Genomic DNA, 23,910 nt, shown 5'->3' with positions numbered 1-23,910 from the left:
AGAAACTTCAAATGGGTTGAATTTAATCCATAATTTTAAATAAGAGACTTAAATCTTCGAAAATATGATGTGACAGGTGCGAGGAGATATCTACCCCAACACCAGTTTCAATAAACAACAGACTGCCAATTATACTAAATTGCAGAAACAAAACACAATTAAAATATACATTCATAAAATGTTGACCTTAGAGACAAGTCTATGCTTTATTGTCAACATAAATTCATTTTCAAATATGTAATCATAACAAAAAAATTGTAAATGTACCAGAAAACATTCCCAACAGATTTCAAGTGGGGATTTCCTAACAGAAATAATAGTAATTTAGAACAAGGTCAACAAACTGACGTCATCGTAATGGATTTTTCTAAGGCATTTGACAAAGTCGACCATTTGAGGCTAATTTACAAGTTACAATCCCTAGGTGTTAGTCCCCAAATAACTAATTGGGTCAAATCCTTCCTCTCTAATCGTACTCAGAAGGTCGCAGTTGAAGGTCACCTGTCCAGCGAACTTCCGGTCCTGTCTGGAGTTCCACAGGGGTCTGTCCTTGGGCCGTGCCTTTTCCTTGTATACATTAACGATCTGCCTGACTCAGTCAAATGTAAAACCCGTATGTTTGCAGATGACACCATCGTATACCTCACTGTCAAATCAAATAATGATAGCATAGCCCTTCAAGAAGATCTCCACAAATTAGAAACATGGGAAAGAGTCTGGCAAATGGAATTTAACCCCGACAAATGTGAAGTCCTTAGAGTAAGTAGGAAGAGAAATCCCTTTATATATCCCTACAGGTTACACAATACAGAGTTAAAGTCCACCTCATCAGCTAAATACCTAGGAATAACTATCTCCAATGATTTGAACTGGTCACAACACATAGAAAACATAACTTCTAAGGCAACCTCTTCCCTTTGATTTATTCAGAGAAATGTCAAGACAGAAAACATAAAGGTCAAAGAAGCTGCATACACCACCTATGTCCGCCCCCAGCTAGAATACTGTTCAACTGTGTGGCATCCCTGGCAGAAAACCCTCATCCATAAACTTGAACGAGTCCAAAGGTCAGCAGCTAGGTATGTTATGAATGATTACAACTATACAAGCAGTGTTACTGAAATGTTGAAATCCTTAGAATGGAAAACTCTCCAGTACCGTAGGTTAAACTGTTCATTACTTTTGTTTTTCAAAGTAAGGACCCAGACCGTTGCTATTGACCAAGGTTACTTGACCCCCATTAGAAATCTGAACTACTTGATCCCTTATTCCAGCACTCAATACTTTGCTAACTCTTATTTCCCTAGAACCATCCGTCTCTGGAACTCCCTCCCCACATCAGTCAAAGCTAGCCCCAGCCTCAGTATCTTTACAGAGAGGCTGGTGGCGGTCACAATGTAATTCTTCCATTCTGTCCTATTTTAACTGTAGCATACTGTCCTTTTATCTTTTACTTTTAACACTGTAATATACTAAACTAAATTTCTTTAACAACTGTTTCTCTGACAGCGCCGACCAGTCATAATCGGAAATCGATTGTTGGTTGTACCGATGTAGATGTAGATGTAGATGTAGAAATATGCAGACTAAGTTTGGACGTGACAGACACAACAACAGTCAAAAGTTTCCCTCTGTCCCAAAATGGCCTAATTTATTTGGACTACGTTTTCTTTTAATCTTCGATTACAATTAACCCTTTTGGATATTATTTACAGATTTGCAGTCTGCGCTAGTTGAACTAATCCGACACATACAGTTTGTTTTTATATTGTGACAGTCAAACTGTAACGGTGGCTGCAAATGTCAGAAATTTAAAAGCAGCCATTCAGCGACAGTAACCTTGTCTATAGTCTGCACAAGAGAGTGATTTTTACAAAAGTATTGACAAAGCGGGACTGAAAACAGACAAGACTGCATGTGTCTAACAGCCCATACAGTAATACACAGTTTTTCTTAATAGCCTATAGACACCTAGCCACTGCCATAAGAAAATATACCATATAATTAACCAAATGAACAGTTTTCCCAGATTTCTTAAATATATATCATAATTACCCAGGAGCAAGCATATGCTGCGACTTTTTATTTCGGCTAGTTGACATGGTTAAACTCTGTCCACCATTTTAGTTTTTGCTTCTTCTGTTGTCATTAGAAACAAGTGTCAAATATTACATTTCATTTCATTGGTTCATCGAACAAGATAAATCTTAAGATATACGCTCGTAAACGACTGGCAAAGAACAAGTTGTCATGTATATTACAATTAAGAGAGCCTTTAATAATTGAAACAAAAGTTGTTTGAGGCTTATATTTGTCTCATTTTTGGCTAAGTAACTCTGGAATGCAAGCTTATTTCTCAAAATGAATTAGAACCGCTGGTAAAATATCAACCAATCAAAACTTATGAAAGAAGCACGCACTGACTATCGCGGGAATTGCACAGCCTCGTTTTAACAAATTCATTACGTATCCCATAATTTTGGGAAAAATGGCGACGGTAAGTGAAAATCTACTAAATGTTTTGTAATTCAAATGCGAAATAAATGGTTATTTCTTGGTTTGGAGAAAAACTGTTTAGCTGTTTTGTAGATGAATTATTGATGATTCATTTGTGTTGTTACAGGAACATATTTTTTTCAAATTGCTTGAGATATTTACATCCGTTTGAAAGAGCGCCTCTAACATTTAAAAAGAGCTTTTTGACAGGAGCGGTGCCTCGTTTTGAAACGCAAGAACGAAAGTTGAGTTATTCGCAGTTTTCTCTTTTTCAGACCGGGACAGGTGAAACCACTCCGAGTAATGGCAGCAGTCCAGGTAATTAACATTTTGCAAAACTCTTCATACATATTTGGCGCTTTAAATTACGATTTAATACTAAGGGAGGCAACTCTGTCTTCAGATGTTATTTTCTATCGTTTTGTGATCTGTAGCTACCCATGTTAAGAACAGTTAAAATCAGCTATACTCAGCAATTTAATAATTGTAGCCTATTGCATGCTATTTTCGCAGTGTAAATGTATGAAATGGAATGAATAAATGAAGAGAAATTAAGTTTTTATGTAACTTAGTCAGCATTCGCCGCCCAGTGATAGTCGGAAATCGACGGTTGGGTGAAAGATGTAGATGTAGATTTTCTTTGCAAATATTCAATGGTGGCGCTGGGAGAAATTTTCTTGTAGGCAAGCTTTAAGCCAAATTAAAAATCTTGTAGCCAAATCTAATTACCTTTATCCAAAAATTGTAGCCAACATTGAAGATGGAGTAGCGAAAGAATCCGAGACCTTACAAAAGACATTGTGGAAGCCGTACCAGTTTGAAATATACTATAATTATTGTATATGTAATGCATATATTTTTAAAACTAAATTTTTATTTTAAACTATACATTGTGTACATCACACCACATAATTTGGATAGCTCATGCAACTGTGTCGAAGAAATAAGGGTATATTTTGGTTATGCAGGGATCGAATTTAGTGGTCGCTTACTCGCGAAATTCAAGTAAGAATAAAAAAAAATGCGAGTAGAAAATCATGGCACTCAAATATTTTTGCGATCGCATTCGAAAATTGTGGAATTTGCTTAAACTGTCCTTTTCTCTTTAAAACCTCTTTGGGGTAGTTAATTTACCGATAATCATGTGACCGCTTGTAGACGCTTTTCGCTTTATACAAATGTAATTATCGGGTATATAAGTAAGCGTCTGGACAATATTTGTTTTCGTTTTGGTAGATGATTTGCAAAGTTCTGCGGAAATGGAGAGGAAAATAACAAGTTTCTTCCTGCATAAAATACTCGCGGTGACTGAAAATGCTAGCAACACTGGGGCAGTGACCTGAAATAACCTAAAACTTCTGAGTCCAGCCAGATGTCCAAAGAATCATTGAGTACTTTGGTTCATTTCGTATATGGAAACCAGGAAAGGCCCCACTTGTCCGGACCGTGACCTTTTATATGAAACCAAACAACAACAAGACAACTTAATAAATTTAGCACGTAAACAGCTTTTAAATAATTGTTAGTTGAACCCATCATTTTGCTAGAGGAAAAAAATGGCACTAGCAAAAGGGAAAAAAATTTAAATTCGATCCCTGTTATGGAAATTTCCCATGTGCTCGCCGAATTTCAATCTCGTATAAAATCGTTTTGCAAGAACATATTTTATTTTCCTTTTGTAAATTAATTATTTATGTTATATATGATTGAATTCTGTCAAAAACCCTTCAAAAATACCTTTAATTGAAAATAAACAGGTGTACTTCGGTTATGGAAATTGCCTGCTGCCGAATTTCAGTCTCGTATAAATTGTTTTGGGCAAAGCGCCGCAAACGTATTTTATTTTCCTTTCGTAAGTTAATTATTCACGTTTTATATGATTGAATTCTTTTCAAAACCCTTCAAAAATACCATTAATTAAAAAAATATGGTTATGAAAAGTGTATACAGGTTTTTAGGTGGATTCTGGTTTAATGTGTGACCAGTAAAACATAGGTATATTAATATTATCAAGAATTTAATTCTAACTTAAGTTTTCGGCATTTGTCATCCATTTTTGCAACTGTGATTTTCGAACATTACTGTTATTTCCAACGAGACTTTCTAGTGCCAGCTTAAAAAAAGCTGCTCTTACTTTGAAGCATTTTTCGAGAATGAAACATGAGAAGCAGGGGTGGCAAATTCAATTATCCCAAAGCTTAAAAGGACAAGTGAAATTTGACCAGAATTTACTATTATAATTCTCATTCCGACAAGTTCAAAATAGTAATTGACAAAATAACAATTGACAAAATTGGACAAGCAAGTCAAAATCAGATTTCGCCAACCCTGGAGAAGGCATCAAACGCCACTCACTTCTAGGCAATGTGCAAAATAAGACCAACTTAAAATGTGAACTAAAATTTCCACTTTATTGACATCTTTATTTAAGATGTGATCAGGGTTCTCAGAAACTCCGAATTCGGCGTCCCTGTACACATAATTGGTCCCGGTATACGCGTGTTTATTGCAGCTTGGGAGTCCCTGGATGCACGTTTCTGCAGTGAGACGTAATGAAAATTAATTGATTACGTAAACCTGCGAATACACAAGGTTGATATTTCTAAATAGCTTTTTAAAAGAAAGATTTAATAAATCCATAAAATAATTTGAGTGGTATGGGTACTTTGGTAGTCGTACAAGAACATCAGTGCTATCTATGTGCTTCGCAGTTACCGGCTTCATAATTTTATCATTTCGGAAAAAGCAGTGACTCAGAGAAAAAAATCCCAGAGTGACCCCTGAATTAGCTACAGGGTTTCCGCTACAGTTCGCCAGTGGCGAAAACATCAAAGAAATGAAAATTCACGGACTGAATTCAAAGGCAGTGACAGGTGTTAAATGAAAAATACACATCAGTTATAAATTTTGTGGCAATGTTTTTCGTATAAATCTGATTTATATTGATCTTATTTTATTTGTTCATTAACTCTGTTATTCAATTTATTGCTTTTGAGTAGCCAAACGTTTCTATCCCTAAACAGCTCTTATTATGACATATGTACTGGAGGAATGTTTTATTCTTTCAGAGACTGACCATGACTTTGACCCTTCAGCTGATATGATGGTACATGATTATGATGACGAAAGAACTCTTGAGGAAGAAGAAAACCTCAGTGGGGCTGAAAGTGTTGCTGCAGAACTCAATGACTTAGAAAAGGTATTGATGCCATGTGATGTTCGCTTTTAAACTGAAAGTCACTATTTTAATGTAACAAACTTCCTTTCAAACTTGAGCAGCATGAATTGGACATGCACATAAATTTTATTGGATCTATCAAGCATTTATTTTAAGGGGGGCATGTTCATACTATGGCTACATAGTTTTTGTTGTGCCCCCCCCATGAGTGGTGGGGGCATATAGATTTGCTCTTGTCCGTCCGTCCGTCCGTCCGAAGTTCGTGACGCGCCTAGCTCGAAAAGTATTTGATATAAATTGATGAAACCTTGCATGAGTCTTTATCATGATATGAACTTGCGCACCTCCTATTTTTCGTCTGGCTCCACCCCCTATTTTCAGAGTTATGGCCCCTGAAATAGTCAAAAATGCACATTTTGACCTTGTTACACGCCTAGCTCAAAAAGTATTTGATATAGATTCATGAAACCTTGCATGAGTCTTAATCATGATATGAACTTGCGCACCTCCTATTTTTCATCTGGCTCCGCCCTCTATTTTCAGAGTTATGGCCCCTGAAATAGTCAAAAATGCACATTTTCACCTTGTGACATGCCTAGCTCAAAAAGTATTTGATATAGATTCATGAAACCTTGCATGAGTCTTAATCATGATATGAACTTGTGCACCTCCTATTTTTCATCTGGCTCCACCCCCTATTTTCAGAGTTATGGCCCCTGAAATAGTCAAAAATGCACATTTTCACCTTGTGACACGCCTAGCTCAAAAAGTATTTGATATAGATTCATGAAACCTTGCATGAGTCTTAATCATGATATGAACACGGGCACCTCCTATTTTTCATTTGGGTCTGCCCCAAATTTCAGAGTTATGGCCCCTGAAGTAGTCAAAAATGCACATTTTCACCTTGTGACATGCCTAGCTCAAAAAGTATTTGATATAGATTCATGAAACCTTGCATGAGTCTTAATCATGATATGAACTTGTGCACCTCCTATTTTTCATTTGGGTCCGCCCCCTATTTTTAGCTCACATGTCACAAAGTGACAGTGTGAGCTTTTGTGATCGCGCAGCGTCCGTCGTCCGTCCGTGCGTCCGTCCGTGCGTAAACTTTTGCTTGTGACCTCTCTAGAGGTCACATTTTTCATGGGATCTTTATGAAAGTTGGTCAGAATGTTCATCTTGATGATATCTAGGTCAAGTTCGAAACTGGGTCACGTGCGGTCAAAAACTAGGTCAGTAGGTCTAAAAATAGAAAAACCTTGTGACCTCTCTAGAGGCCACATTTTTCACAAGATCTTCATGAAAATTGGTCAGAATGGTCATCTTGATGATATCTAAGTCAAGTTCGAAACTGGGTCACGTGCCTTCAAAAACTAGGTCAGTAGGTCAAATAATAGAAAAACCTTGTGACCTCTCTAGAGGCCATATTTTTCATGGGATCTGTATGAAAGTTGGTGTGAATGTTCATCTTGATGATATCTAGGTCAAGTTCGAAACTGGGTCAGCTGCGGTCAAAAACTAGGTCATTAGGTCTAAAAATAGAAAAACCTTGTGACCTCTCTAGAGGTCATACTTTTGAATGGATCTTCATGAAAATTGGTCAGAATGTTCACCTTAATGATATCTAGGTCAAGTTTGAAACTGGGTCACGTGCCATCAATAACTAGGTCAGTAGGTCAAATAATAAAAAAACCTTGTGACCTCTCTAGAAGCCATATTTTTCATGGGAACTGTATGAAGGTTGGTCTGAATGTTCATCTTGATGATATCTAGGCCAAGTTCGAAACTGGGTCAACTGTGGTTAAAAACTAGGTCAGTAGGTCTAAAAATAGAAAAACCTTGTGACCTCTCTAGAGGCCATATTTTTCACAAGATCTTCATGAAAATTGATCAGAGTGTTCACCTTGATGATATCTAGGTCAAGTTTGAAACTGGGTCATGTGCCGTCAAAAACTAGGTCAGTAGGTCAAATAATAGAAAAACCTTGTGACCTCTCTAGAGGCCATATTTTTCATGGGATCTGTATGAAAGTTGGTCTGAATGTTCATCTTGATGATATCTAGATCGGTTTCGAATCTGGGTCAGCTGCGGTCAAAAACTAGGTCGTTAGGTCTAAAAATAGAAAAAGCTTGTGACCTCTCTAGAGGCCATACTTTTGAATGGGTCTTCATGAAAATTGGTCAGAATGTTCATCTTGATGATATCTAGGTCAAGTTTGAAACTGGGTCACATGCCATCAATAACTAGGTCAGTAGGTCAAATAATGAAAAAACCTTGTGACCTCTCTAGAGGCCATATTTTTCATGGGATCTGTATGAAAGTTGGTCTGAATGTTCATCTTGTTGATATCTAGGTCAGGTTCAAAACTGGGTCACATGAGCTCAAAAACTAGGTCACTATGTCAAATAATAGAAAAAAAACGACGTCATACTCAGTTCAAAACTGGGTCATGTTGGGACAGGTGAGCGATTCAGGACCATCATGGTCCTCTTGTTAGAGTTATGGCCCCTGAAATAGTCAAAAATGTACATTTTCACCTTGTGACACACCTAGCTCAAAAAGTATTTAATATAAATGGTTGAAAACTCGCATAAGTCTTTATCATGATATAAACTTGCACAACTCTAATTTTTTGTCTGGCCCCACCCCTTATTTTTAAAGTTATGGCCCCTGAAATAGTAAAAAAAATGCACTTTTTCACCTAATTATATATCTAGCTGAAAAAGTATTTGATGTAAATTCAGGAAACCTTGCTGGAGTCTTTATCGTGATGTGACCTTGCACACTTAGCATTCTTCTTGAGAACCTTAGCTCTTATTACAGAGTTATGGCCCTTGAAATAGCCAAAATAGTGGATTTTTTGTTTGTGATGCTCATAGCTCAAAAAGTATAGCGCCTAGAATAATGAATCCTTTTCATAAAATGTTTGTTGAGGCTATACCCCATTAAGACTGCAAACATTTGAATTATTGCCACTTATTTGTGACAAATGTACCAGTGGGGGCACACCCTGTGTCCTACAGACACATTCTAGTTTTGCTAGTAATGCTGTCAGTTGAACTAAGACCATTTCACATAGTGTTCTTAACTTTGATTGTAGGAAGGGGATATGCCAATAGAGCAGTTGCTTGCTATGTATGGGTATAGCGGTGGCCAGGCTGGCAGTGGAAGCAGTAGCAGTAGTTCAATGTCGCCAGATTCCTCCCAAGGTCAGGATACCCGGTCCAGCAGTGAAGAAGAAATACTCAGTAACCAGGACCTGACGCTAGACAAAGATGAGATTGCTCGTGATTTACTGTCAAATTCTGATGAAGGAGAAGATAAAGAAACAGACGTGCATGATCTACTGAACAGTGTTTCTTCATCACAGACAGCACGTCTTCTAAGATGTAAGAGCATAATCGAAAATTCCAAATGCAAAGAGCACCAAAACCTGTAATGTTATTTTGAACATTGTAACACGAGTTGAACACATCTTGATATCTTTTTAATTGCATTTAATCTAATTTCTCTAACAGCTTGTTACTGACTCACTTTGCTAACACTAAAGTTTGAAAACTTGCTTTGGGTGTATAATGTTTCATTGAAGGATGTCATCCATCTGGCTTGCTAAAGGCTAGTTTATTGTAACCAGCTGCTTGCCTGTGCTTTTTTGTCCAGAGGGGCAGCGCTGTTGACCAAAAAAAAAAGTAAAGACTTCTTTGATTGTCAACAACGTGCAGCAATGTGTTATCTTTATTTACCAATGTTGCCATATCAGTAATATACATTGTGGTCATAAGCATGCTATTTATTGTTTTGTAGCCCAAAGTCAGCCAGGGAGTGAAGACAGCGAATCTGAAGATGATATAGATTATAAACCTGAAGAAGAATGGAAAAAGGTAATACTGTGCTGGCATTTCATACTTTTATACTTGATAAGAAATTTTTATATTTATATGTTACATGTATAGTTTTGTTTTTTTCATATTTTCACATCAATTTAACTTAGTCCATTATTACAAATTTTTAGCTCACCAGAGCACAAAGTGCTCAAGTTGAGCTATTGTGACCGGTCATTGTCCAGCATCTGGTGTCCGTCAACATTTGCCTTGTGAACACTACAGGCCAGATTAAACTTGGTCAGAATGTAAGTCTTGATGATTTCTAGGTCAAGTTTGAAACTGGGTCATGTGGGGTCAAAAACTAGGTCAGTAGGCCAGATCAAAGGAAAAGCTTGTGAACACTCTAGAGGCCACGGTTGTGATTCAATATTTATGAACTTTGGTCAGAATGTTTGTTTTGATGATTTCTAGGTTAAGTTCGAATCTGGGTCATGTGGGGTCAAAAACTAGGTTGCCCGATCAAATCAAAGGAACACTCAAGAGGCCACATTTGTACCCAGTCTTTATGAAACTTTGCCAGAATGTTTAATCTTAATGATCTCTATGTCAAGATTGAAACTGTGTCAGGTGGCATCAAAAACTAGGTCACCAGGCCAGATCAAAGGAAAATCTTGTCAACACTCTATAGAGACCACAATTTAAGTTTGAAACTCATGAGAATTAGTCAGAATGTTTGTCTTGATAATCTATAGGTCAAGTTCGAATCTGGGTCATGTGGGGTCAAAAACTAGGTCACCTGGTCAAATAAAAGGAAAAACTTGTGAACACTAGAGGCCACAGATGTACCCAGTCTTTATGAAACTTGGCCAGAGTGTTTATCTTGATGATTTCTAGGTCAATTTTTTTAAACTGGGTTATGAGGGGTCAAAAACGAGGTCAGTAGGCCAGATCAAAGGAGAAGCTTGTGAACACTCAAGAGGCCAAAGTTGTGACTCAGTCTTTATGAAACTTGGTCAGAATGTTTGTCTTGATGATCTCCTTGATACTGGGTCATGTGGGGTCAGAAACGAGGTCAGTAGGCCAGATCAAAGGAAAAGCTTGTGAACACTCTAGAGGCCACAGTTGTGACTCAATCTTTATGAAACTTGGTCAGAATGTTTGTCTTGTTGATCTCTAGGTTAGTTTTGAATCTGGGTCATGTGGGGTCAAAAAGTAAGTAACTTTGAAAGAAAAAGTTTGTGAACACTCTAAAGGCAACAGTTGTGACTCAATCTTTATGAAACTTAATCAGAATGTTTGTCTTGATGATTTCTAGGTCAAGTATGAAACTGGGTCATGTAGGGTCAAAAACTAGGTCACTTGGTCAAATCAAAGGAAAAGCTTGTGAACACCAGGGTTCGCACAGGCTTGAAAAGTACTTGAAAATGAAGGGCAGTCTTGAAAAGTCCTTGAAAACACAATTTGTCTTGAAAAGTGCTTGAAAATTGCCCAAAGACCTTGAAAAGTACTTGAATTTCTTATTTTCTCGTATGCTAGACAATTAAAATCTCCCCAAAAACCAAAAGTTAATCTTTTAGAATGAAATGGCAAGTTTCGAACAATGGGCAGAGCTACGAAAACGCCGTAATAAAAAAGGTCGAATGTGTCGGGACGAAAGCAAAGTTTGGGTACGAATGTTTCGTACTTTCTGTTTAGCGTTGTCTCCCCTGACTAAAATGGCGTCAATTCATCACGGAGCATGAATCGCAATTCTTATCGTAATGGGAAAGTGTGTGACAGTCTTACGGTACCCTCACCCCAAACAGTTACCATTCTGTTTGCATCATCGAGTGCTAGTATTTCAAACTAAGTATAAAAAATTAATGTACTTAAAGCAGAAATTATATGGACAATGCAAACCAGAAATATGCCTTAAACAAGTCCAATGAAAACATTAATAAAATATTTCAAACCATGTTTCCAGACAGTAAAATAGCGAAAAAGTTTGCTCTTGGTGAAAGAAAAACTGCCTATATCTGTGTATTTGGCCACTTTAAAAGCTTACTGATTGAAAAGATCAGGGGACCATTTGTCGCTCTGATTGATGAAACTTGAAATAAAAAGATGCAAGAAAAACATATGGATCTTCATATTAGGTGTTGGGATGCAGAATCACAGCAGGTAGTAGCACGGTATTATGGTTGAATAAGTCCTTGAAAACTATAAGACTAGTGCTTGAAAAGTCCTTGAATTTGACTTGGCCTTGTCTGTATGAACCCTGGAACACTCTAGAGGTTGCAGTTGTGACCCCATCTTTATGAAACTTGGTCAGAATGCTTGTCTTGATGATCTCTAAGTCAGATTCGAAACTGGGTCATGTGGGGTCAAAAACTATGTCAGTAGGCCAGTTCAACTCTGGTGAGCGATACAGGGCCATCATGGCCCTCTTGTTTGAATTAACAGATATCTTACATGACTGTCTTTTAACAGACAGAATCACAACTAATGGCAGCTGTTGTAAGCAATTGAGTCGGTCAAGTATTATGACTTCTGGAATCCTCAAAGTTTGATTCAAGGATTGAAGGAGACACATTTGTAACGAAAAAGAAAATATTTGTTGCAGATGATTTTTATTGTGAACATATATGTAATGTGTGTTATGTTTTGTTTCAGACAATTTCAGTTGGTTCATCATATCAGGCAGTAGTACCTGAAGGTCTGTGTAAATATGGTGATGCTCCAGCATACGAGAATGAGGATAGACTTCTTTGGGATCCAACTAAAATGGAGGATAGTGAAGGTAAATATTTGATTTATAATGTCTGTCTTACGATTTAGGTTTTGATATCTAAAAGGCACTGTCGTCATAAATTCTTAAAGTTCAGTTCATGTAGGATTTATGTTGGTCAGCTACGAAAACTTTTGCAAGATTTATATCATCTCAGCATGGAAACAGACGTAAATGATTCGTCAGTGAGGGTCTTCCTAGCCAGAATGGTTGAAGACAACCAGCCCCTCACCTCGGGTGGGCTTTTATTTTAAGGAAGCCGTCAAACTGCAGCTGGTTGGTTGTGCCTGCCAGTGCCTGAAATAGAGATGAAGGAACATCTTTGATTTTTCTACATCATTAAAAACTGCAATGTAGCCCTATGACTTGTCAGTGTGACTTGAAACACATTGTGTTTAAAGTCTGAGGAATTGAAATATTGACATGTGAGTTACCTGAAAATTTCAAAAGTTTATGAGATTGTAAACCTTTGGAAGTTTTTCATTTTTCTGGGGGGAGGAGGGGAAGATTTGGAACAGAAACAGCTGAAATATCAAACAACAGTACTTCTTTCAAGGAGGCTTCTAAGCCAAATATTTTTACCTTTCATTAATTGATATTCAAATAAACTGAATTTATATTCTTTATAGTGGAAAAATACCTGCAAGAGATCCACTTACAGGGCCTACAGACATCTGTTGGAGTACATGCTATACCTACTGGTGCTCATGTCAGAGACGATGAACAGGTATCAATTGTTTCTGTTGCACAGCTTTCATCATTTAATTTTAATGAATTTTTGATTGTTTATAGCTTAATGAAATTGTTTGGAACAAATTTTGTCAGTATGTTTTCTGATTAGGATGCAGTTTTCGTGATATCTGAAATAGGATGATTCGTCCCCCTAAAAGGTTGCAACTATCTTGGTATGTTGAGGAAATACTATGTTATTTGGCTTTACTCTGCTGTGGAGCGAAGTTCCTTATTAATAGCCCGAGTACTTACTGGTAATTATTTTTGGTCAGTAACTTGATATGGTCAGTATATGATTTGTTGTATATAGAGATATCAATGCTACTGTTAGTCTGTTACAATGATATCAAATAAAAAGTGGGGGGAGCGGGATTTCGTAGCAGTTAACTTATGCATGGAAGGAATAGGAATAATGAAACTTTATGCATTTACTAAAAAATATCTAATCTTTACAGGCATTATATCTATTACTGCAATGTGGACACAACAAAGAGGAGGCATTACGCAGAAGAAAAATGCAAGCAATACCTCCTACAGGTAACTTTAATACACCAGTTTATCTTACATTTTCTTCAATAAAATTTGTAAAATGCATAGCTATTTTATCTATCTCCAATTAGCATGTACAGCAATGTTTAGCACTGACTCCTTGCATGTGGAGAAGGTATCCAGCTGCTTTCAAGAAGGCATACTCAGGTCTAGAATAATATCCAGATAGGATTCTAAGCCATTCTCCACCATTGAAATTCTCCTGTTGACCTATACTGCGTGTCCCCCCACTACACACACACACACACACACACGCACACGACCTAGTCAGAAATATGTATAAAAATGCCTAAATATATCTGAGAAGTATTTGATTTAGGATTATGAAGCATTACAGGAATGTTATTCTGCATGTGAACTTAGGCACTTGGGGGGTTTTTGTTACTGGTTTTATTCAGCCAGACCAGAGTTGTGGCCCTTGGCTCATGATACATAATAGGAATATTATTCAGCTTTGAAGTTGGGCACCTAGGGTTTTGACCAGAGTTAGGCCATTGATGCAGTGAAAAACATGCATGAAGGGGATACAAGTATTTGTTGCATGTATCTCAAAATGCACATGCCCCAGAGTCATAAAGGGGACCTCCGTGGCCGAGTGGTTAAGGTCGCTGACATCAAATCACTTGCCCCTCATCGATGTCGGTTCGAACCTCACTCCGGGCATTTATTTTTCATGTGAGGAAGCCATCCAGCTGGCTTACAGAAGGTCTTTGGTTCTACCCAGGCGCCCGCTTGTGATGAAATAATGCACAGAGGGGCACCTGGGGACCACCATCAAAGCTGGAAAGTCGCCATATGACCTAAAATTGTGTCCGTGTGATGTTTAACCCAGCAAAATAAATAGAGTCACATAACGTTTAATAGAGGATTGTTATATAGCTATTTGGGATTTCACTCAGCCAGACCAGAGTTATGGTCCTTGACTTAGTGAAAAATACACTTAGTGCTTAAAAATTTGTGTTGCATGTGTCTTTAAATATATTTCACCAAGAGTCATGAAACCGTATACAGTGGGGGCACCAGTGTCCTAAACCCTGTATGGACACATATTTAGTTAAGTAGTATATTTTACTTTCTGCACCAGAACATTCTTTGTCCTGAAGAAACCCTATCAAAAAAATGACGGGTTAAACTCTATGGAATGGTTGTCAATGATCCATATTGTTTTAAGATACAATGTCAGTTTCAAGTGAATGGTTTTTGCTCCATAAACAAAGAACCATTAGACCTACAGCCTTGATATGATTGCTTAGCTTGAGTCAGTAGTTGACATGTAATGCTTAGGGGCCAAAGGTCAAGGTCACAGTGACATTGAGAATGAAAGGTATTCAAATCAAAACTTTTTACCCTTTCCTCTCCAAACACGCGTCTTTGTACTATGGCCGGATATTGCCTAACAATTCACTTTTCCATTTTAATGAAGTGGTATGGTGAGACATGTGCATTTACTTTAAGCATTCTCTTCTGGTTGTTGAAGTCTAAATTGAAATTAAATTAAAATGTGATGGTATATTAGTGATGGGACATCGGTTGGAAAACTCCAAGCGATTATCGGTTGGAATCGGTTAGCAAACCGATGCGATGTATCGGAAGAATAATCGGTTGAATGTTATTTATTTTTATACCTGTTTATTCAGATAGTCATGCCTTTAAAGTGACTGTTTTACTTAAAATTCATATGCTCTTTTGAAAAATAAAGAACTACCTTTAATCAGATGTTTTAAAGCTGGTTCCTGGTAAACAGAAACTTGTTTAGTAATGACTAATTAGTTGCAGACAGGGAAACAACAATAAATTGCAATCTGGTGTACATGTATCATAGACTCATAGCTGTCATTTGTGACAGTTGACTGGTATACCTGTACCTGTAACGTATCTAGCATACAGGAAGGAAGTACAGATATTTCAGTCTTTCTCTGGCTGACAAAAATAGTGATTGTAGAAAATCATTAAATGAATTCAGTTATTTTTCGGTAATATAAATATTTTCATACAATGGTTACCATAGCCTGACACTACTGAGTAGCACCATGTTCCAACTACTTGTTGCTATGGCATATAACAATGTCATGAAGCTTGGTAAAAAAATGATCAGATAAAAATCAGAGTTTAATCTGTTTCAATTATTATTTTTATGTACACTGGTCAGCGGTACTGGGTAAACGGAATTTCGGCAGAAAAAAAATCATGACAACTCGCTGACAACTGCAACTGCATAAAAACACTAAAGTTCTTTCCATTGAAATTACATCATGGACACGGAAATTTGACGGCATTAGTGTCCAGTTTCAACAGATAAATTCCCTCGGGCATACCGTTGTAAAATACGAAAATTTATCAAAGTTTCTCTAATTTATTTTGCCTCACTTTTATTGACGACGCCGCCATGTTATCAGCTGTGCCTAACTGTAAGATGTTAAATCCATTTTCATTGGATAACTGAAAGGAAATACTAACGTTTGATTGTCGGCATACTTCTGTTTTATCCGTTGTATATGCAGGTAGTCCATATTTCGGATATTTCTAGGTAAAACATAAATTCTCACGCACCGTATTTCCCTTCGGAAACCCTCGTTCATACCCGTGTAGATTCGTACCCGCTATCGACTCTGAGAAAACATAATCGATTATCGGAATCGGTTGGACTTTTCTAGCCGTCAATCGATTATATCCGCTAATCGGCCCATCACTATGGTATATGAATTTAATGTTAATTTTTCTCTTGCAGATCCCATGAGTTTATGGTCAGAGGAAGAATGCAGTAATTTTGAAACAGGTCTCAGGTTCTATGGCAAAGACTTCTATCTTATTCACCAAAATAAGGTATATATACATAATGTAGATCTAATTCCAGTTTTGAAGTTTAATGATCAGTTCTAAGTTGAATACATATGATATGTACTTAACCCTTAGCCTGCTGGCGGCAAGTGATTCTGCCTTTGCGACCAGTGCAGGCCAAGATCAGCCTGCAGTCTGCACTGGGTCACCATTCAGACAGTATCTTTTTGGTAATCACCCAATTTAACAGTTAATGGTAGTTTGTACTGTCCAAATTGAAAGATGAACAAGTTCATTGTAGAACTTTAGTGGGATAAGGGTTATGTTATCAAGAAAAGTGTAATAATACTAATGGCGAACAGTCTATTTACCAGGCTTTTTAAATGCATGTCAGAACAAAGTTATGTAGTTTTCTGTTAATCATCATGTCTTTGAATTACAGTCCAACGTAAGATGTGCAGTAAGAAAATTTTTTAATTTTGCAGCGGCAAGGATATGAACATATTTAAAACTGTCACCAAAATTTTTATCACCTGTCATATAATATGGTTATTTTAGGTTAAAACAAGATCAGTTGGTGAGCTTGTACAGTTTTACTACTTGTGGAAGAAAACAGAGCGACATGATATATTTGCCAACAAGACTAGATTAGAAAAACGCAGATACACATTACATCCAGGAGTCACGTGAGTAAACTGAATGTCGTTTACTAATTAGCTGAAGGTTTGATTATTGAAAAGTTGGGAGAGCATTGTGATTGTATATGATGCTCGGGCCATCAATGTTAATCCTGCTATCGTTGAATTGATAGAATGGTGAAAGACATGATTCTAGCCTGCCTGCTTAGCTCAACAGGGAGAGTGCAAATTACTGGATAGTGGGGCTGCGAGCTCTGTCCCAGGGGGAGGCGTATGATTTCCATGAAGATTTGATAAAAGACAGAATGTCTGAAATCATTTGTCTACCTCTGATTCATGTGGGGAAGTTGGCAAGTTACTCTCAGAGAACAGGGTTGTACTTGTACAGAATTTTGGCACACTTGTTAGGTTAACTGCCTGCCATCAACTGAAATACTGTTGAAAAATGGCATTAAACCCGAAACTAACAAACAAATGGTACTTTAAAATGTTGAATAGACTGTAGAAAGAGGAAAATAAGGAGAGAAAAATCAGTGCCAAAAAGAGCGAAAAAGACTTGAATATTCATTAGAACTGGTAAAGATGTATTTGTACAGCTGTGCTTTGAACAGATCCGTCTTGGATTTCAAAAGATTTTCTGATGTCTTGATATTTGAGTTGGAGAGATGTTTCAGCTTCTCTTGAATGGAAAATGTTTTTTTTTATGATAAAAGATGTGGTCATTGAGTGTACAATTGCTTCAGGTCTTCCTGATTCAAAACTTTATTTCCCCACTGTTTGTTTTAGAAAAAAGTAACTATGTATAATTGTTTATTTTGTTTATTTAGAGATTACATGGAGAGGTTTTTAGACGACCAGGAAACGCCTCCAACCCCGACTCCTGCTCGAGATCGCTCAGCAAGTCCAGTTCATTCTTTGTTATTTGGAGATCCGAAAAGAAACCACCTCAAACCTCACACAGAATCAGGCATGGGTGATGCCCCTTCGAGCCATCTAAAACCTCACACAGATTCCGGCATGGGTGATAGCCCATCTAGCCACCTTAAACCTCACACAGATTCTGGTACGGGTGATACCTCAGTCAGTCACCTCAAACCTCAAACAGAAGTGTGTATGAGTGATTCATTTGCAGGATTTAAGCCTATACAGACAGAATTTGATATAAATACTGCTTCACCAACAGTTCAGTGCCCAGACACTAAAGTTCATAACCCTGCTGAAGGGGACAATATTTGTATTCAAAATGGCCTCCCAGAGGAAGGCTATGTACCTCCATTTAAAAAGATGAAAACAGACAACACTGACAATATAAGTGAATTACCAAGTGACCTCCATTCGTCGACCGCCTCGACAGAAACACAAAACCATATAGATTCATTGTCAATTTCATCAGTAAACAAAGTTCCATCTGTAGAGAAAATAGGAAGTGAAAAATTAACCGATACTAGTTCTACAAACAGTAAAACATTAGGAATATCTAGTGTAGCTTTAGGACATTCAAGAAGTGCTGAGGCTTTGATTCAGTGACATTCCGTCATTTTGTGTATTCTCTATCATCCATTAAGGTTTCATTCAAATTATCATAACACAAGAGTGTGCAATATTCAGGAAATTTCAGAATATGGAATCAACATTTTTTTCAAACACACAAATGGGAAGAAGTTGTTACATAATGATCTTGCTGGCAAGAAAATAATTTGTGCCGTATTTTATCATAATTACATTGATCTCGTTCATAATTATGCTTAAATCAATGCCAATTAAATTTAAAATAATTAAAAGTAAGGGAACTTACATTACTAGAATGAAAAATGGAGTAATTTAGTTGTATTGATTCCATTTGTATATATACCATCTACTACTTAAAGAAAGTAAGTCATGTAAAATTTAATTCAAGGTTGATATTTTGTAATCTCATTTTATGCTTAACAGGGTTGATCTGTGTGAACTATTATCATTGAAATTAACTTAATGATTGGTTGTTGATTAATAGATTATCATAGAGGCAATTAATTGAGATCGTTTAATTAAAATCTGATTATACATAAGAGAGGAATTTAATGAAATTCTGACAAGGTTTATTAATTGCACACCTTCAGTGAATGAAAATGTTCATGTTTTAATAATTTACATAAAATTAACTTGTCAGACAAAAAGTATTCATTGTTAATGTCTCATAATCATTACTTATCATAGAGTCCTAATATATTTTTACTGCAATTTAACATTTTGCCTGTTCTCGTATTCATCAATTTGTGTTGTTCAGTATTTATGTTTGTTATGACTGTCGAATAGTTGAAACACAGTAATTTAAAGGGATACTAGGGTATTTTTTTCAAGATACAGAACCATGATTTATTTATTGTTTAATTGAATTTATTAAATTAATGGCCATTTGTGGTATAAAATCTCTATAATTATATGACTGTGAAGTTGCAAAAACGTGACAAATGTCCAATCATTGATATGACCATCAGTCTTATTTCTCTTGCCCATGGTATAATAAGGATATCACAAATGAAAAGTGGTATGTGACATTTTACAACAGTATATAAAAGTTACCTTAACCTGGCATTCATAGATTAGCTTAGCAAAGGACATAAAAATTGCACTTTTACAAAGTCAAGGTAAGAAAACATGTACATTCGTTTTAACAAAGCATGTTAGGAAAATGTGAGAAATATTGTTTAAAGGATTTTAATATTTTGTTCATAATTTTCCCTTTGTATCCCTTTGAAATCTTGATATTAGTACTTAATTGTTGGTACATGTATTACTATACTGATTAAACAAGTTTATGAAACTGAAATTTAAATAGATGTATGTGTGTTGTTAAAAGTTAAGTCTTTTCCAAATCCATTTGTCAAACTGAAGGTATCTAGTAAAATATGACTGGAAGGGCATTTTCAAAGTGATTTTGTATTGATTTTGAAATAATAAATCTGGCTAAAATGATTGATAGCTCAATAATAAGCCACGTTTTGCTGATCTGAAAAGCTCACATAATAACCTGTAACCACCTTTTCTCTCATGCCATATGAGATGTCAAGTCTGTGAAGTCTGATCGAAAATGACCTTTTGGACAAAAGACCCGGTCATTTACATGGTAGACAGTATATTTCTGGCTTGATGTTTTAACAGATTTGTAGAGACAAGTTATTGCACTGATGCTGATGATGCAGAATGATGTAGAAGAAAAAAAAGAAATTTTATGAAATGTAATTAATGAATTCAAAATTTTATGAAGCTTATTTCCTGGTTCCTATCAGGGTTATTGATACACAGTCGCATTAATTAAATGGACACCTGGCTTGTTCCAGTGTTACAGCTATCTTTGCCTTAAGGTCATTGAAAATCTGATTAACCATAAATTTACAAAACATACATTTATTCCGATAATATGGCCAGTTAATAATATAGTTAACCAAAAGTTTATACATATAATATAATAAGGTTCTTTGTGTGAACTTGGAAAGGTTATTTGTTTTATATATGTAAAAAGTAGATATTCATTTCATGATTAACTTGCAATTTTTTATGGTGCTGATCAGTGAAATTTTATTGTTTCATTTCTGTTGACAGTGTTGTTATCTAAGGAGTAAATGATGTTTGAAACTGCTTTGTAATAGTAATTTCATAGGTCTGTTTTAATTTTTTAACACTGATGCCTTCCATTACAAGTTGGCCTATTTCATTTGCAGAGAAAAAAAAACTTCACAGGGCCTCCAAGCCTGGTGAGATCATTAGAGAATGAAATTGTTATGTGCTTAAGGTTTCATTTGATTTGAAGTTCTGTCCCCTAATTTATGGATAAAAAAAAGGTAACTTGTGCAGAACTAGTTAGGAATATTGAATTTTTCATAGGGGCCTCCTTGTCCAAGAAGTCAAGGTCACTGACTTAAAATCACTCGCCTTCATGCTGTCAGAAAACCAGCGTAGGATGTAGGATTTTTTTTATGTGAGAAAACCAGTTAATGGTCCAGTACATCACACTGGTTTGGTCAGTTGACTGCATGAAACTATACGAGAAAAAAAATAGTGTTTAAACATAGATCAGAAAGCAAAGTCAAAGAAATTGATTGATCAAGATCTGTTAAATCTGGTGTGAAATAGTTACGTATAAATAGATGATTCTAACAGCATTGTAGAGTGAAATTAATGTATGCTTGACCATTTTCATTATCTTCATGTAGTGTCAAAAATTGTCCGAAATTTTAAGACTTTGTTCATGTGAAAAGTACACAGTGGTTTGTTACCAGTACTGAAAATGTCTTTTGTAAGAAGTGGTATGAATGTAAGTTTTGTTAATTTTGTTGAAAAAATGTTATGAATGGACACTCTTATTAAACTTTATTAATTTATATTCCTTTTAAATGAACAACATCAACTAGTAGAGATAACCGGCACTATCTATGTAGAGTGTATTTTGCTTTAAACAGACACAACATTTTACAGAATCCTGTAACCCATGTTTACAAACAACTGGAATAGTGAAAAAAAATAAGCAGTTATTGATACTTTACATGATGTTCAAACAACAGAAAATATGTTACGGTATATTAATAATAAAAATCTAATTAAACAGCAGTAATGTGCTTTCAGAAGCTATTGGCATTCCTAAATTTGTATTTGAGCTGTTTCCTCAAGATTGCCGATAAATATGCCCTAGGAAGCTATTGTCACTCTTAAATTGGCATCCGTATTACCAGTAAATACATGCTTTGAAGCTATTGGCAATCTGAAGTTTGCATTGAAGATGCCAATGTACTTGCAGAAGCTATTAGCCCTCATAAATTTGCACTTTGGCTATTACACCTAGAATGCCAATACATAGTTTCGTTGTGACAAAAAAATGCCAAATGTATGCAATTGCCATTTAGTGTGTGAAAAGTTAGCATTTGTAAGTTAAATTTATTAGGAGGTTCTAGATTTGTTTACATATTATAGCCGTGTTACATTTTGTAACCCCAAACAATATGTTGTTAAGTGATTCTACCTTCAATATAGATTGTGACTGATGTATAAATCACAGACAAGCAATTAACAAAAATACATGTACTTGAGTATGTAGCTTTATGGGTTCAGATTTCCCAAGGTTCTCCTGAATAGATCAACAATATGTTAAAAGCAGGGTTATATGGACATAGCATTTGAAGTTGCAGTGATGTCTCAAAAACTTTTTTGGTCTGAAATATTTGTTTTAAAATATTTTGAACATGTGAGAGCTGCTGTAGCTGATTGTTTGATAGTGCTCAATTATAATCAAATGTACATGTGTAAAACTCATTTTGTATGTTTGTTACGTTTAATAGATTTTTACAGTTGCAAGATTGTACAAAGTTCAACTTGGCGTACATCATTATTTATTTTGTACATAATTATTATGTAGAAAAACAAAATCAGATTTAATACATGTTTTTCATAAAATTGAGGACTTGTTTGTTCTACTTATGCCATGTACTATATTTTTATAGACACGTCATCCCCTATTTATATGTTTAGGCTCTTTTATGTCCCATATAGCATTGCTGCTGTCCGTATGTCCCAAAATCTTGTGTGCCAAACTCCCCCCACACTGTTGGTCTGATTTGCTTCAAACTGTCACAGGTTTACGAGCTTGATGTGCAAATGACCATAAAGGAAAGAATTTATGTGTTTTACTGCAGTTACAGCCTTTTGCTAGTTTTGTTATATGGAATATATAGAAAAATCTTGTGTGTCCAACTCCTACACTTATTAGCCAGATTTGCTTCAGACTCACAGATGAACAAGCTTGGTGTGCAGATCTGATGACAATGAAGGAAGGATTTTTTCTATCGGAGAGAATCTTTACTGCAGTTATGGCCTTTTGATAATTTGAAAAATCTTGTGTGTCCGACCCCTCAAACACTGTTGAAAGGATATGCTTGAAAGTTTCACAGATGAAGGACCTGTGAAGTTGATCGTACATAATGGACTTTTTCTGTGGCTATTATGGCCCTTTCTTAATTTCACAAAATAGGCCATAGTGAAGAAATTTGGTGTGTTCAACTCCTCGCACACTTTCTACAGGAAAGGAATCAAAGTTGCTCAGATGCACAACCTTGTCTGTATAAAATTTGCTTCAAACTTTCAGTCAAACATCTTTCATGTAAAGATAGTCTGTACTAAAAACTTTGGTATTTAGAGCATGGCGCAGTATGTGGCAGCATCCATGTGCAATGAACACAGTTGTTGTTTGTCCTGCGTTTCAAGGACATTTCATCCTGCATGTTTTAATGACACTTTGTACGTTTCAAGCTGTTGCAATGCTAAGAATCTGAAATCGGACACAGATTCACAAAAAAAAAAGATTCAGTATGAATCCCAAAGTCAAACAAGGCAGCTTCAACAAAATAAAAACCTTGGTCAGCGTTTTCCTTCCAAAAGATTCTAACTTCTTTGGGTTTAAAGATGGTCTTAATGGTGATCCCCTATATTACTGAGGGTTAGTACAGTTTCATGTCGTTTTAGTCTAAAAGTAACTGGTCGAAATGTTAGAAAGTCCAAATTTCTGTGGAGGATTGCTAACCAACCCAGTAATTATGCCCCCCTTCGAAGAAGGTGGGGTATATTGTTTTGCACGTCAGTCACACTGGCGCCAGATCAGAAAGAAAATGCCTCTGTACATGTTATACCCTACCCCTAGGTATTCTATAAGAACCATGGTCATGAACGGGAAAGTGCACTAACCCGTTTCAATCGTACATTTCTCAACTTAAACGCGCAGTTCGGTGAATGGGTACCTAGTATATTGAACAAGCGATAATTTATCTTCCATCGTGCACCAGTCACATTGTCTCAATATTCCATATTACTGAGATTATCCACATATTGTATGCTTTCGTCAACGTTACAGAAAAAACTTGCTTGAACTTCCCTAATGAACATCCGGTCTAGAGGTCACGGCAGTGCGCACATGTTTGG

The 23,910-nt window shown here is 36.3% G+C and overlaps 2 protein-coding genes across 7 annotated transcripts in view; one reads left to right on the top strand and one right to left on the bottom strand.

Moving 5' to 3' along the window:
* LOC123524061 (dynein axonemal intermediate chain 4-like) overlaps positions 1 to 2,307 on the bottom strand; it is a 29,285-nt gene extending 26,978 nt beyond the window's left edge. For all 6 annotated transcript variants that reach the window (XM_053539266.1, XM_053539267.1, XM_053539262.1 and 3 more), the window contains exon 1: positions 2,056 to 2,307. In XM_053539266.1, coding sequence (XP_053395241.1) covers positions 2,056 to 2,102 — 47 coding nt within the window. In that variant the 5' untranslated portion in view covers positions 2,103 to 2,307. The remainder of the gene's footprint in view (positions 1 to 2,055) is intronic.
* Positions 2,308 to 2,422: 115 nt separating this feature from the next.
* LOC123524062 (mesoderm induction early response protein 1-like) lies at positions 2,423 to 22,396 on the top strand. Its single transcript, XM_045301950.2, has 11 exons — positions 2,423 to 2,497; positions 2,772 to 2,814; positions 5,565 to 5,695; positions 8,778 to 9,066; positions 9,482 to 9,558; positions 12,154 to 12,280; positions 12,898 to 12,995; positions 13,456 to 13,537; positions 16,278 to 16,372; positions 16,886 to 17,013; positions 17,793 to 22,396. Exons 1-11 carry the CDS (start codon positions 2,489 to 2,491, stop codon positions 18,490 to 18,492), a joined length of 1,779 nt encoding a protein of 592 aa, XP_045157885.1. The 5' UTR covers positions 2,423 to 2,488; the 3' UTR covers positions 18,493 to 22,396.
* Positions 22,397 to 23,910: the final 1,514 nt, after the last annotated feature.

Source organism: Mercenaria mercenaria, chromosome 3, assembly GCF_021730395.1.
Source record: "Mercenaria mercenaria strain notata chromosome 3, MADL_Memer_1, whole genome shotgun sequence".
NCBI classification, from domain to species: Eukaryota; Metazoa; Mollusca; class Bivalvia; order Venerida; family Veneridae; genus Mercenaria; species Mercenaria mercenaria.
The sequence above is the reverse complement of the archived record's forward strand: the minus strand, read 5'-3'. Positions and strand labels throughout refer to the sequence as shown.